Source organism: Oncorhynchus mykiss, chromosome 1 (genome assembly GCF_013265735.2).
Source record: "Oncorhynchus mykiss isolate Arlee chromosome 1, USDA_OmykA_1.1, whole genome shotgun sequence".
Lineage (NCBI taxonomy): Eukaryota > Metazoa > Chordata > Actinopteri > Salmoniformes > Salmonidae > Oncorhynchus > Oncorhynchus mykiss.
This window is the reverse complement of record NC_048565.1, coordinates 2080515-2094655: the sequence shown is the minus strand read 5'-3', so window position 1 is coordinate 2094655 and position 14141 is coordinate 2080515. Positions and strand designations below refer to the sequence as shown.

At 46.6% G+C, this 14141-nt stretch overlaps 1 protein-coding gene across 4 annotated transcripts in view; it reads right to left on the bottom strand.

The window, feature by feature from the left end:
• Positions 1-14141, bottom strand: part of nme7 (NME/NM23 family member 7) — a 114359-nt gene that overhangs the window by 4029 nt on the left and 96189 nt on the right. For all 4 annotated transcript variants that reach the window (XM_036941267.1, XM_036940834.1, XM_036941823.1 and 1 more), the window contains 1 exon segment: positions 8341-8448. In XM_036941267.1, the coding sequence (XP_036797162.1) occupies positions 8341-8448 (108 nt within the window).

The window sequence follows — 14141 nt, the reverse complement described above, 5'->3', positions numbered from 1 at the left end:
CGCCAGTACAGAGACAAAGTAGAATCTCAATTCAACGGCTCAGACACAAGAGGCATGTGGCAGGGTCTACAGTCAATCACGGACTACAGGAAGAAATCCAGCCCAGTCACGGACCAGGATGTCCTGCTCCCAGGCAGACTAAATAACTTTTTTGCCCGCTTTGAGGACAATACAGTGCCACTGACACGGCCTGCAACGAAAACATGCGGTCTCTCCTTCACTGCAGCCGAGGTGAGTAAGACATTTAAACGTGTTAACCCTCGCAAGGCTGCAGGCCCAGACGGCATCCCCAGCCGCGCCCTCAGAGCATGCGCAGACCAGCTGGCCGGTGTGTTTACGGACATATTCAATCAATCCCTATACCAGTCTGCTGTTCCCACATGCTTCAAGAGGGCCACCATTGTTCCTGTTCCCAAGAAAGCTAAGGTAACTGAGCTAAACGACTACCGCCCCGTAGCACTCACATCCGTCATCATGAAGTGCTTTGAGAGACTAGTCAAGGACCATATCACCTCCACCCTACCTGACACCCTAGACCCACTCCAATTTGCTTACCGCCCAAATAGGTCCACAGACGATGCAATCTCAACCACACTGCACACTGCCCTAACCCATCTGGACAAGAGGAATACCTATGTGAGAATGCTGTTTATCGACTACAGCTCGGCATTCAACACCATAGTACCCTCCAAGCTCGTCATCAAGCTCGAGACCCTGGGTCTCGACCCCGCCCTGTGCAACTGGGTACTGGACTTCCTGACGGGCCGCCCCCAGGTGGTGAGGGTAGGCAACAACATCTCCTCCCCGCTGATCCTCAACACTGGGGCCCCACAAGGGTGCGTTCTGAGCCCTCTCCTGTACTCCCTGTTCACCCACGACTGCGTGGCCACGCACGCCTCCAACTCAATCATCAAGTTTGCGGACGACACAACAGTGGTAGGCTTGATTACCAACAACGACGAGACGGCCTACAGGGAGGAGGTGAGGGCCCTCGGAGTGTGGTGTCAGGAAAATAACCTCACACTCAACGTCAACAAAACTAAGGAGATGATTGTGGACTTCAGGAAACAGCAGAGGGAACACCCCCCTATCCACATCGATGGAACAGTAGTGGAGAGGGTAGCAAGTTTTAAGTTCCTCGGCATACACATCACAGACAAACTGAATTGGTCCACTCACACAGACAGCATCGTGAAGAAGGCGCAGCAGCGCCTCTTCAACCTCAGGAGGCTGAAGAAATGTGGCTTGTCACCAAAAGCACTCACAAACTTCTACAGATGCACAATCGAGAGCATCCTGGCGGGCTGTATCACCGCCTGGTATGGCAACTGCACCGCCCTCAACCGTAAGGCTCTCCAGAGGGTAGTGAGGTCTGCACAACGCATCACCGGGGGCAAACTACCTGCCCTCCAGGACACCTACACCACCCGATGTCACAGGAAGGCCATAAAGATCATCAAGGACATCAACCACCCGAGCCACTGCCTGTTCACCCCGCTATCATCCAGAAGGCGAGGTCAGTACAGGTGCATCAAAGCTGGGACCAGCTTCTATCTCAAGGCCATCAGACTGTTAAACAGCCACCACTAACACTGAGTGGCTGCTGCCAACACACTGACACTGACTCAACTCCAGCCACTTTAATAATGGGAATTGATGGGAAATGATGTAAATATATCACTAGCCACTTTAAACAATGCTACCTTATATAATGTTACTTACCCTACATTATTCATCTCATATGCATACGTATATACTGTACTCTATATCATCGACTGTATCCTTATGTAATACATGTATCACTAGCCACTTTAAACTATGCCACTTTGTTTACATACTCATCTCATTTGTACATACTGTACTCGATACCATCTACTGTATCTTGCCTATGCTGCTCTGTACCATCACTCATTCATATATCCTTATGTACATATTCTTTATCCCCTTACACTGTGTACAAGACAGTAGTTTTGGAATTGTTAGTTAGATTACTTGTTATTACTGCACTGTCGGAACTAGAAGCACAAGCATTTCGCTACACTCGCATTAACATCTGCTAACCATGTGTATGTGACAAATAAAATTAGATTTGATTTGATTTGTTGACAGTGATGAGTAACAACGTGTTGACAGTGATGAGTAACAACGTGCTGACAGTGATGAGTAACAACGTGTTGACAGTGAAGAGTAACAACGTGATGAGACAGGACTATAGCAGTAGACAGGACTATAGCACTATGTTATACAGGACTATAGCAGTAGACAGGGCTATAGCAGTAGACAGGACTATAGCAGTAGACAGGACTATAGCAGTAGACAGGACTATAGCAGTAGACAGGACTATAGCAGTAGACAGGACTATAGCAGTAGACAGGACTATAGCAGTAGACAGGACTATAGCAGTAGACAGGACTATAGCAGTAGACAGGACTATAGCAGTAGACAGGACTATAGCAGTAGACAGGACTATAGCAGTAGACAGGACTATAGCAGTAGACAGGACTATAGCAGTAGACAGGACTATAGCAGTAGACAGGACTATAGCAGTAGACAGGACTATAGCAGTAGACAGGACTATAGCAGTATGTTATACAGGACTATAGCAGTAGACAGGACTATAGCAGTATGTTATACAGGACTATAGCAGTAGACAGGACTATAGCAGTATGTTATACAGGACCATAGCAGTAGACAGGACTATAGCAGTATGTTATACAGGACTATAGCAGTAGACAGGACTATAGCAGTAGACAGGACTATAGCAGTAGACAGGACTATAGCAGTAGACAGGACTATAGCAGTATGTTATACAGGACTATAGCAGTAGACAGGACTATAGCAGTAGACAGGACTATAGCAGTAGACAGGACTATAGCAGTATGTTATACAGGACTATAGCAGTAGACAGGACTATAGCAGTATGTTATACAGGACCATAGCAGTAGACAGGACTATAGCAGTAGACAGGACTATAGCAGTATGTTATACAGGACTATAGCAGTAGACAGGACTATAGCAGTATGTTATACAGGACTATAGCAGTATACAGGACTATAGCAGTAGACAGGACTATAGCAGTAGACAGGACTATAGCAGTAGACAGGACTATAGCAGTAGACAGGACTATAGCAGTAGACAGGACTATAGCAGTATGTTATACAGGACTATAGCAGTATACAGGACTATAGCAGTATACAGGACTATAGCAGTAGACAGGACTATAGCAGTAGACAGGACTATAGCAGTAGACAGGACTATAGCAGTAGACAGGACTATAGCAGTATGTTAGACAGGACTATAGCAGTAGACAGGACTATAGCAGTAGACAGGACTATAGCAGTAGACAGGACTATGGCAGTAGACAGGACTATAGCAGTAGACAGGACTATAGCAGTAGACAGGACTATAGCAGTATGTTAGACAGGACTATAGCAGTATGTTAGACAGGACTATAGCAGTATGTTAGACAGGACTATAGCAGTATGTTAGACAGGACTATAGCAGTATGTTAGACAGGACTATAGCAGTATGTTAGACAGGACTATAGCAGTAGACAGAACTATAGCAGTAGACAGGACTATAGCAGTAGACAGGACTATAGCAGTAGACAGGACTATAGCAGTAGACAGGACTATAGCAGTAGACAGGACTATAGCAGTATGTTAGACAGGACTATAGCAGTATGTTAGACAGGACTATAGCAGTATGTTAGACAGGACTATAGCAGTATGTTAGACAGGACTATAGCAGTAGACAGAACTATAGCAGTAGACAGGACTATAGCAGTATGTTATACAGGACTATAGCAGTAGACAGGACTATAGCAGTAGACAGGACTATAGCAGTATGTTATACAGGACTATAGCAGTAGACAGGACTATAGCAGTAGACAGGACTATAGCAGTAGACAGGACTATAGCAGTAGACAGGACTATAGCAGTAGACAGGACTATAGCAGTAGACAGGACTATAGCAGTATGTTATACAGGACTATAGCAGTAGACAGGACTATAGCAGTATGTTATACAGGACCATAGCAGTAGACAGGACTATAGCAGTAGACAGGACTATAGCAGTATGTTATACAGGACTATAGCAGTAGACAGGACTATAGCAGTATGTTATACAGGACTATAGCAGTATACAGGACTATAGCAGTAGACAGGACTATAGCAGTAGACAGGACTATAGCAGTAGACAGGACTATAGCAGTAGACAGGACTAGCAGTAGACAGGACTATAGCAGTAGACAGGACTATAGCAGTATGTTATACAGGACTATAGCAGTATACAGGACTATAGCAGTATACAGGACTATAGCAGTAGACAGGACTATAGCAGTAGACAGGACTATAGCAGTAGACAGGACTATAGCAGTAGACAGGACTATAGCAGTATGTTAGACAGGACTATAGCAGTAGACAGGACTATAGCAGTAGACAGGACTATAGCAGTAGACAGGACTATAGCAGTAGACAGGACTATAGCAGTAGACAGGACTATAGCAGTAGACAGGACTATAGCAGTAGACAGGACTATAGCAGTAGACAGGACTATAGCAGTATGTTATACAGGACTATAGCAGTAGACAGGACTATAGCAGTAGACAGGACTATAGCAGTAGACAGGACTATAGCAGTATGTTAGACAGGACTATAGCAGTAGACAGGACTATAGCAGTAGACAGGACTATAGCAGTAGACAGGACTATAGCAGTAGACAGGACTATAGCAGTAGACAGGACTATAGCAGTAGACAGGACTATAGCAGTAGACAGGACTATAGCAGTAGACAGGACTATAGCAGTAGACAGGACTATAGCAGTAGACAGGACTATAGCAGTAGACAGGACTATAGCAGTATGTTATACAGGACTATAGCAGTAGACAGGACTATAGCAGTAGACAGGACTATAGCAGTAGACAGGACTATAGCAGTAGACAGGACTATAGCAGTATGTTATACAGGACTATAGCAGTAGACAGGACTATAGCAGTAGACAGGACTATAGCAGTAGACAGGACTATAGCAGTATGTTATACAGGACTATAGCAGTAGACAGGACTATAGCAGTATGTTATACAGGACCATAGCAGTAGACAGGACTATAGCAGTAGACAGGACTATAGCAGTATGTTATACAGGACTATAGCAGTAGACAGGACTATAGCAGTATGTTATACAGGACTATAGCAGTATACAGGACTATAGCAGTAGACAGGACTATAGCAGTAGACAGGACTATAGCAGTAGACAGGACTATAGCAGTAGACAGGACTATAGCAGTAGACAGGACTATAGCAGTATGTTATACAGGACTATAGCAGTATACAGGACTATAGCAGTATACAGGACTATAGCAGTAGACAGGACTATAGCAGTAGACAGGACTATAGCAGTAGACAGGACTATAGCAGTAGACAGGACTATAGCAGTATGTTAGACAGGACTATAGCAGTAGACAGGACTATAGCAGTAGACAGGACTATAGCAGTAGACAGGACTATGGCAGTAGACAGGACTATAGCAGTAGACAGGACTATAGCAGTAGACAGGACTATAGCAGTATGTTAGACAGGACTATAGCAGTATGTTAGACAGGACTATAGCAGTATGTTAGACAGGACTATAGCAGTATGTTAGACAGGACTATAGCAGTATGTTAGACAGGACTATAGCAGTATGTTAGACAGGACTATAGCAGTAGACAGAACTATAGCAGTAGACAGGACTATAGCAGTAGACAGGACTATAGCAGTAGACAGGACTATAGCAGTAGACAGGACTATAGCAGTAGACAGGACTATAGCAGTATGTTAGACAGGACTATAGCAGTATGTTAGACAGGACTATAGCAGTATGTTAGACAGGACTATAGCAGTATGTTAGACAGGACTATAGCAGTAGACAGAACTATAGCAGTAGACAGGACTATAGCAGTATGTTATACAGGACTATAGCAGTAGACAGGACTATAGCAGTAGACAGGACTATAGCAGTATGTTATACAGGACTATAGCAGTAGACAGGACTATAGCAGTAGACAGGACTATAGCAGTAGACAGGACTATAGCAGTAGACAGGACTATAGCAGTAGACAGGACTATAGCAGTAGACAGGACTATAGCAGTATGTTATACAGGACTATAGCAGTAGACAGGACTATAGCAGTATGTTATACAGGACCATAGCAGTAGACAGGACTATAGCAGTAGACAGGACTATAGCAGTATGTTATACAGGACTATAGCAGTAGACAGGACTATAGCAGTATGTTATACAGGACTATAGCAGTATACAGGACTATAGCAGTAGACAGGACTATAGCAGTAGACAGGACTATAGCAGTAGACAGGACTATAGCAGTAGACAGGACTAGCAGTAGACAGGACTATAGCAGTAGACAGGACTATAGCAGTATGTTATACAGGACTATAGCAGTATACAGGACTATAGCAGTATACAGGACTATAGCAGTAGACAGGACTATAGCAGTAGACAGGACTATAGCAGTAGACAGGACTATAGCAGTAGACAGGACTATAGCAGTATGTTAGACAGGACTATAGCAGTAGACAGGACTATAGCAGTAGACAGGACTATAGCAGTAGACAGGACTATAGCAGTAGACAGGACTATAGCAGTAGACAGGACTATAGCAGTAGACAGGACTATAGCAGTAGACAGGACTATAGCAGTAGACAGGACTATAGCAGTATGTTATACAGGACTATAGCAGTAGACAGGACTATAGCAGTAGACAGGACTATAGCAGTAGACAGGACTATAGCAGTATGTTAGACAGGACTATAGCAGTAGACAGGACTATAGCAGTAGACAGGACTATAGCAGTAGACAGGACTATAGCAGTAGACAGGACTATAGCAGTAGACAGGACTATAGCAGTAGACAGGACTATAGCAGTAGACAGGACTATAGCAGTAGACAGGACTATAGCAGTAGACAGGACTATAGCAGTAGACAGGACTATAGCAGTAGACAGGACTATAGCAGTATGTTAGACAGGACTATAGCAGTAGACAGGACTATAGCAGTAGACAGGACTATAGCAGTAGACAGGACTATAGCAGTAGACAGGACTATAGCACTATGTTATACAGGACTATAGCAGTAGACAGGACTATAGCAGTATGTTATACAGGACTATAGCAGTAGACAGGACTATAGCAGTATGTTATACAGGACTATAGCAGTAGACAGGACTATAGCAGTAGACAGGACTATAGCAGTATGTTATACAGGACTATAGCAGTAGACAGGACTATAGCAGTAGACAGGACTATAGCAGTAGACAGGACTATAGCAGTATGTTAGACAGGACTATAGCAGTATGTTATACAGGACTATAGCAGTAGACAGGACTATAGCAGTAGACAGGACTATAGCAGTATGTTAGACAGGACTATAGCAGTAGACAGGACTATAGCAGTAGACAGGACTATAGCAGTAGACAGGACTATAGCAGTAGACAGGACTATAGCAGTAGACAGGACTATAGCAGTAGACAGGACTATAGCAGTATGTTAGACAGGACTATAGCAGTAGACAGGACTATAGCAGTAGACAGGACTATAGCAGTAGACAGGACTATAGCAGTAGACAGGACTATAGCAGTAGACAGGACTATAGCAGTAGACAGGACCATAGCAGTAGACAGGACTATAGCAGTGCGTGACTGTTTCCAGTCCAGTGTAGTGGTCCTCTCCGCTCCGTTCTGGGCCAAAGTGGTTCGTCTGGGCCCTGGAATGTGTTAGGCAGCTCAGCTCAGCCAGTCACCAGGCTAATGATTAACAAGGAGCCATTTGTCCCTAGCCTGGCTGCTCTGCTCGCTGCTCAACAGATCAGGAGCTCTGCTCTCTCTCTCCCTCCCCAACAATGACGTCCAACAGGTCAGACCCCCCCCCCCCCCCCTCCCTGCCCTACTAAACAATAGGTTTGTTTCTAAATGCCCTGCTATTCTTTCCCAGTGGGATCTGTAGCGTAGCGGCTCGGCCCACAGACTGGAGTCATGAGACTGTCCTGCTGTTGCTGCTTTAGTCTATATCCCAAATGGCACCCTATTCCGTATATAGTGCACTACTTTAGACCAGGGCCTATAGGGCCCATAGTGCACTATGTAGGGAATAAGGTGCCATTTGGGACCTAGGTCCATTCTGTTCCTGGTCTGGTCACTGTGAGATACAAACAGCAGTCTGAATGGACATCAATGCTACTCCTCTTCTTATGAGCTTCAGTGCTAAACAGATGAATGGTTGTGGGTTTTAAGAGCTACTCTGAAATACTAATGTGTGGATGAATGAGATGCCAGTGTGTATGTACCTCCAGTATCCCGTCTTCGGGGAGGTCAGTGCAGTGGACAGCATTCTGAACTTTGGTTTTGCCATACAGAGCTCTTAACGAGTCGGGACGAAGATGACGAGCAATCTCCTGGGAAAGAGAAAAATACATTTGTTAGCATTGATAGGAAATAAACAGAATGTTCCTGTAAACATGGAGGGGGTTCATTTCTAGATTACTGAAATTAGAGGGACTATGCCAACATTGAGACATTTCAAGTCCAATTAAGGCCAAATGTAATGTTTCTTCTTCCTCGTCTCCTTTATGCTGTTTGTTAATTTTATCAGAGGAACACTAGCCAGGGATGGTTCCCCCCCAGTACGATTCAGTCTAGTTAATTCAAACACAACCAGTAATCTGCTCAATAGTACTGTTTGTTCATTTTATCAGAGGAACACTAGCCAGGGATGGTTCCCCCCCCAGTACGATTCAGTCTAGTTAATTCAAACACAACCAGTAATCTGCTCAATAGTACTGTTTGTTCATTTTATCAGAGGAACACTAGCCAGGGATGGTTCCCCCCAGTACGATTCAGTCTAGTTAATTCAAACACAACCACTAATATGCTCTTCTTCTTTCAGAAAAGACAAGGAAAAAAGCCTCAATAGTACTGCTTGTCCATCTTGAGATGCCGTAGCCAGTATTCACTTCCTCAAAATAGTCAGAATTAATCTACGACAACTCAAGAAGTCTGTCATTTATTTAGACTTTTTTTGGCCAAAGAGATCTTAGTTGCGCAATGTTGCATATAACTAAGATGTTTGGTGCAGTATTTCTCAAGTTAAAAAATTTGCATTAAAACGATTAGTCTTTTGTTGAATGATAACAAACACTTATTTGAAGAATCCCTACTGTTGACCAATCAGGAAGGAGCGTAGACTTCGGCTTGCCTCCGGATTTTTTTCTCTCTTCACGCACAGACAAAATAAAAAAACTTGCCAAAAACCAAAACTAACAAAAACCGCCAACAAAATGTCTTCATAATTTGTTGTTCCAAACTATTTGGGATGGGAAGCATGCAGACACCTTAAGAAAGAGAGAAAGCACTCCCAATGAGCGACAACATGCTTCACATTCTAATGGTTTGCTCTCCCTCTAAAGACAGGAACCAGTGCTCCCGAGTGGCTCAGCGGTCTAAGGCACTGCATTTCAGTGCAAGAGGTGTCACTGCAGTCCCTGGTTCCAGGCTACATCACATCCGGATGAGATTGGGAGTCCCATAGGGTGGCGCACAATTGGCCCAGCGCTGTCTGGGTTTGGCCGGGGTAGGCCGTCATTGTAAATAAGAATTTGTTCTTAACTGACTTGCCTGGTTAAATAATTATTCTCTGCAGATCCTCTCAAGATCTGTCAAGTTAGATGGGGAGCGTCGCTGCACAGCTATTTTCAGGTCTCTACAGAGATGTTTGATCGGGTTTAAGTCCGGGCTCTGGCTGGGCCATTCAGAGACTTATCCCGAAGCCACTCCTGCGTTGCCTTGGCTGTGTGCTTAGGGTCGTTGTCCTGTTGGAAGTTGAACCTTCGCACCAGTCTGAGATCCTGCGCGCTCTGGAGCAGGTTTTCATCAGGGATCTCTCTGTACTTTGCTCCATGAATCTTTCCCTCAATCTTGAGTAGTCTCTCAGTACCTACCGCTGAAAAACATCCCCACATGCTTCACCTTAGGGATGGTGCCAGGTTTCCTCCAGACGTCACACTTGGCATTCAGGCCAAAGAGTTCAATCAGACCAGAGAATCTTGTTTCTCATGGTCTGAGAGTCTTTAGGTGCCTTTCGGCAAACTCCAAGAAGGTTGTCATGTGCCTTTTACTGAGGAGTGGCATCCGTCTGGCCAGTCTACCATAAAGGCCTGATTGGTGGAGTTCTGCAGAAATGGCTCTCCTTCTGGAAGTTCTCCCATCTCTACAGAGGAACTCTGGAGCTCTGACAGAGTGAAGTTCGGGTTCTTGGTCACCTCCCTGACCAAGGCCCTTCTTCCTCCGACTGCTCAGTTTGGCTGGGCGGCCAGTTCTAGGAAGAGTCTTGGTGGTTCCAAACTTCGGAGGCTACTGTCTTCTTGGGGACCTTCAATGCTGCAGACATTTTAGTGTGAGGGAGCTGAACCCTCCGTGGGTTTTAGTGTGAGGGAGAGATGAACCCTCCGTGGGTTTTAGTGTGAGGGAGAGATGACCCTCCATGGGTTTTAGTGTGAGGGAGAGATGAACCCTCCATGGGTGTTAGTGTGAGGGAGATGAACCCTCTGTGGGATTTAGTGTGAGGGAGAGATGAACCCTCCGTGGGTTTTAGTGTGAGGGAGATACACCCTCCGTGGGTTTTAGTGTGAGGGAGATGAACCCTCCATGGGTTTTAGTGTGAGGGAGATGAACCCTCTGTGGGATTTAGTGTGAGGGAGAGATGAACCCTCCGTGGGTTTTAGTGTGAGGGAGATACACCCTCCGTGGGTTTTAGTGTGAGGGAGATGAACCCTCTGTGGGATTTAGTGTGAGGGAGAGATGAACCCTCCGTGGGTTTTAGTGTGAGGGAGATACACCCTCCGTGGGTTTTAGTGTGAGGGAGATGAACCCTCCATGGGTTTTAGTGTGAGGGAGATGAACCCTCCATGGGTTTTAGTGTGAGGGAGATGAACCCTCCATGGGTAACGACAGGATAGTGAGTATTGTTACAGTGACCTTGGATGCTGGAGCCTGCTGGATGCTGGAGCCTGCTGGATGCTGGAGCCTGCTGGATGCTGGAGCCTGCTGGATGCTGGAGCCTGCTGGATGCTGGAGCCTGCCTAGCCTGCTGGATGCTGGAGCCTGCCTAGCTTGCTGGATGCTGGAGCCTGCCTAGCCTGCTGGATGCTGGAGCCTGCCTAGCTTGCTGGATGCTGGAGCCTGCCTAGCCTGCTGGATGCTGGAGCTTGCCTAGCCTGCTGTATGCTAGAGCCTGCCTAGCCTGCTCTATGCTGGAGCCTGCCTAGCCTGCTGGAGCCTGCCTAGCCTGCTGGATGCTGGAGCCTGCCTAGCCTGCTGGATGCTGGAGCCTGCCTAGCCTGCTGGATGCTGGAGCCTGCCTAGCCTGCTGGATGCTGGAGCCTGCCTAGCCTGCTGGATGCTGGAGCCTGCCTAGCCTGCTGGATGCTGGAGCTTGTCTAGCCTGCTGGATGCTGGAGCTTGCCTAGCCTGCTGGATGCTGGAGCCTGCCTAACCTGCTGGAGCCTGCCTAGCCTGCTGGAGCCTGCCTAGCCTGCTGTTTACCAACTGCCTTCCATATTGGCTGCATGGAGCTCGAGCCCAGGAGAGCAGGAGGGAGGGAGAGAGGAGAGCGAGAGGAGCACGGGAGAGAGAGAGAGGAGAGCGGGAGAGAGAGAGGAGAGCGGGAGAGAGAGAGAGGAGAGAGAGAGAGAGGAGAGCGGGAGAGAGAGAGAGAGAGGAGAGCGGGAGAGAGAGAGAGAGAGAGAGAGAGGAGAGCGGGAGAGAGAGAGAGAGAGAGAGAGAGGAGAGCGGGAGAGAGAGAGGAGAGCAGGAGAGAGAGAGAGGAGAGTGGGAAATTCGGGGGGAGATTTTCTCAGAGCTGAAATAATTCCTACCCAAAGTGGGCTCTCTGTAATTGCATTAGTTACCCACAAGTGACCTGGCAGTCGGAGAGCTTAATTTAATTTTAATGAGCCCTACGGAGCGCTAAAACCCTTGTTCTCACAACCATTAGCCTTGGTTGAGAATAATCAGCATGGACAGAGCCTAGCTAGCTCTGAAGCAACTGTCTCTATCTCATAATACTGCAGGGTGCTATGGAGCTCATACCAGACACGGTTGGAACCTATTTGGAAAAATAACCTTTAGATATGAGGCTTGATCTTTGTTTTGGACAGATTCTGACTGTACCTCTCTACCTCTCTGTCTGTTTCCTGACAGTCTGACATCACTTTAACCCTCTTAAGCCCTGACCCCTATAAATAATTGTAACCTTGCCCGGCACCCTACAAATAATGACTCACAAAACATCAACACTGATGGACACTGTCAACGATGTCATCTAGCTGCCCAGCATGGAGGGACAGAGACAAATCCTACTTCCTGCTCTATCTCTGTATGTGTTTGTTGACATCATGAGGCTTGTTGTACCCATGCCAGTAGACCAATAGACGACTGGTCTTATCTGCTAGAAGACACACTTCAAATGCAACAAAACCGTCTGTCTCTCTGCTCTAATCGTGTAAAACCTATTAAACCCAATCCTACTTTTGTTTCCATATTAAACCATGAATGATGCTGTAAATGGTGCTTCCTTTCAGAACCCAGGGACTTCCTGCCTCTGTTTAACTGGCCTACGAACTGATTTCTGGTGCCTCCCTTCAGAACCCAGGGACTTCCTGCCTCTGTTTAACTGGCCTACGAACTGATTTCTGGTGCCTCCCTTCAGAACCCAGGGACTTCCTGCCTCTATTTAACTGGCCTATGAACTGATTTCTGGTGCCTCCCTTCAGAACCCAGGGACTTCCTGCCTCTATTTAACTGGCCTATGAACTGATTTCTGGTGCCTCCCTTCAGAACCCAGGGACTTCCTGCCTCTATTTAACTGGCCTACGAACTGATTTCTGGTGCCTCCCTTCAGAACCCAGGGACTTCCTGCCTCTGTTTAACTGGCCTACGAACTGATTTCTGGTGTCTCCCTTCAGAACCCAGGGACTTCCTGCCTCTGTTTAACTGGCCTACGAACTGATTTCTGGTGCCTCCCTTCAGAACCCAGGGACTTCCTGTCTCTGTTTAACTGGCCTACGAACTGATTTCTGGTGCCTCCCTTCAGAACCCAGGGACTTCCTGTCTCTGTTTAACTGGCCTACGAACTGATTTCTGGTGCCTCCCTTCAGAACCCAGGGACTTCCTGCCTCTGTTTAACTGGCCTACGAACTGATTTCTGGTGCCTCCCTTCAGAACCCAGGGACTTCCTGTCTCTGTTTAACTGGCCTACGAACTGATTTCTGGTGCCTCCCTTCAGAACCCAGGGACTTCCTGTCTCTGTTTAACTGGCCTACGAACTGATTTCTGGTGCCTCCCTTCAGAACCCAGGGACTTCCTGCCTCTGTTTAACTGGCCTACGAACTGATTTCTGGTGCCTCCCTTCAGAACCCAGGGACTTCCTGCCTCTGTTTAACTGGCCTACGAACTGATTTCTGGTGCCTCCCTTCAGAACCCAGGGACTTCCTGCCTCTGTTTAACTGGCCTACGAACTGATTTCTGGTGCCTCCCTTCAGAACCCAGGGACTTCCTGCCTCTGTTTAACTGGCCTACGAACTGATTTCTGGTGCCTCCCTTCAGAACCCAGGGACTTCCTGCCTCTGTTTAACTGGCCTATGAACTGATTTCTGGTGCCTCCCTTCAGAACCCAGGGACTTCCTGCCTCTGTTTAACTGGCCTACGAACTGATTTCTGGTGCCTCCCTTCAGAACCCAGGGACTTCCTGCCTCTGTTTAACTGGCCTACGAACTGATTTCTGGTGCCTCCCTTCAGAACCCAGGGACTTCCTGCCTCTGTTTAACTGGCCTACGAACTGATTTCTGGTGCCTCCCTTCAGAACCCAGGGACTTCCTGCCTCTGTTTAACTGGCCTACGAACTGATTTCTGGACTCAGTCCACCTTTACAATTTAAACAGAACAGCATTTCTGGTGAAAGAGAGATTGTTAAAGTTTCTCTGTAGGAGATGTTTTGTTGTACAGTACTAACGTGCATTGGCCCATGAAATGACCACTCAAAACAGCATACAGAAGTAGTGTCCCCTCCCTGTTCTCATGGCCTGCATCCCAA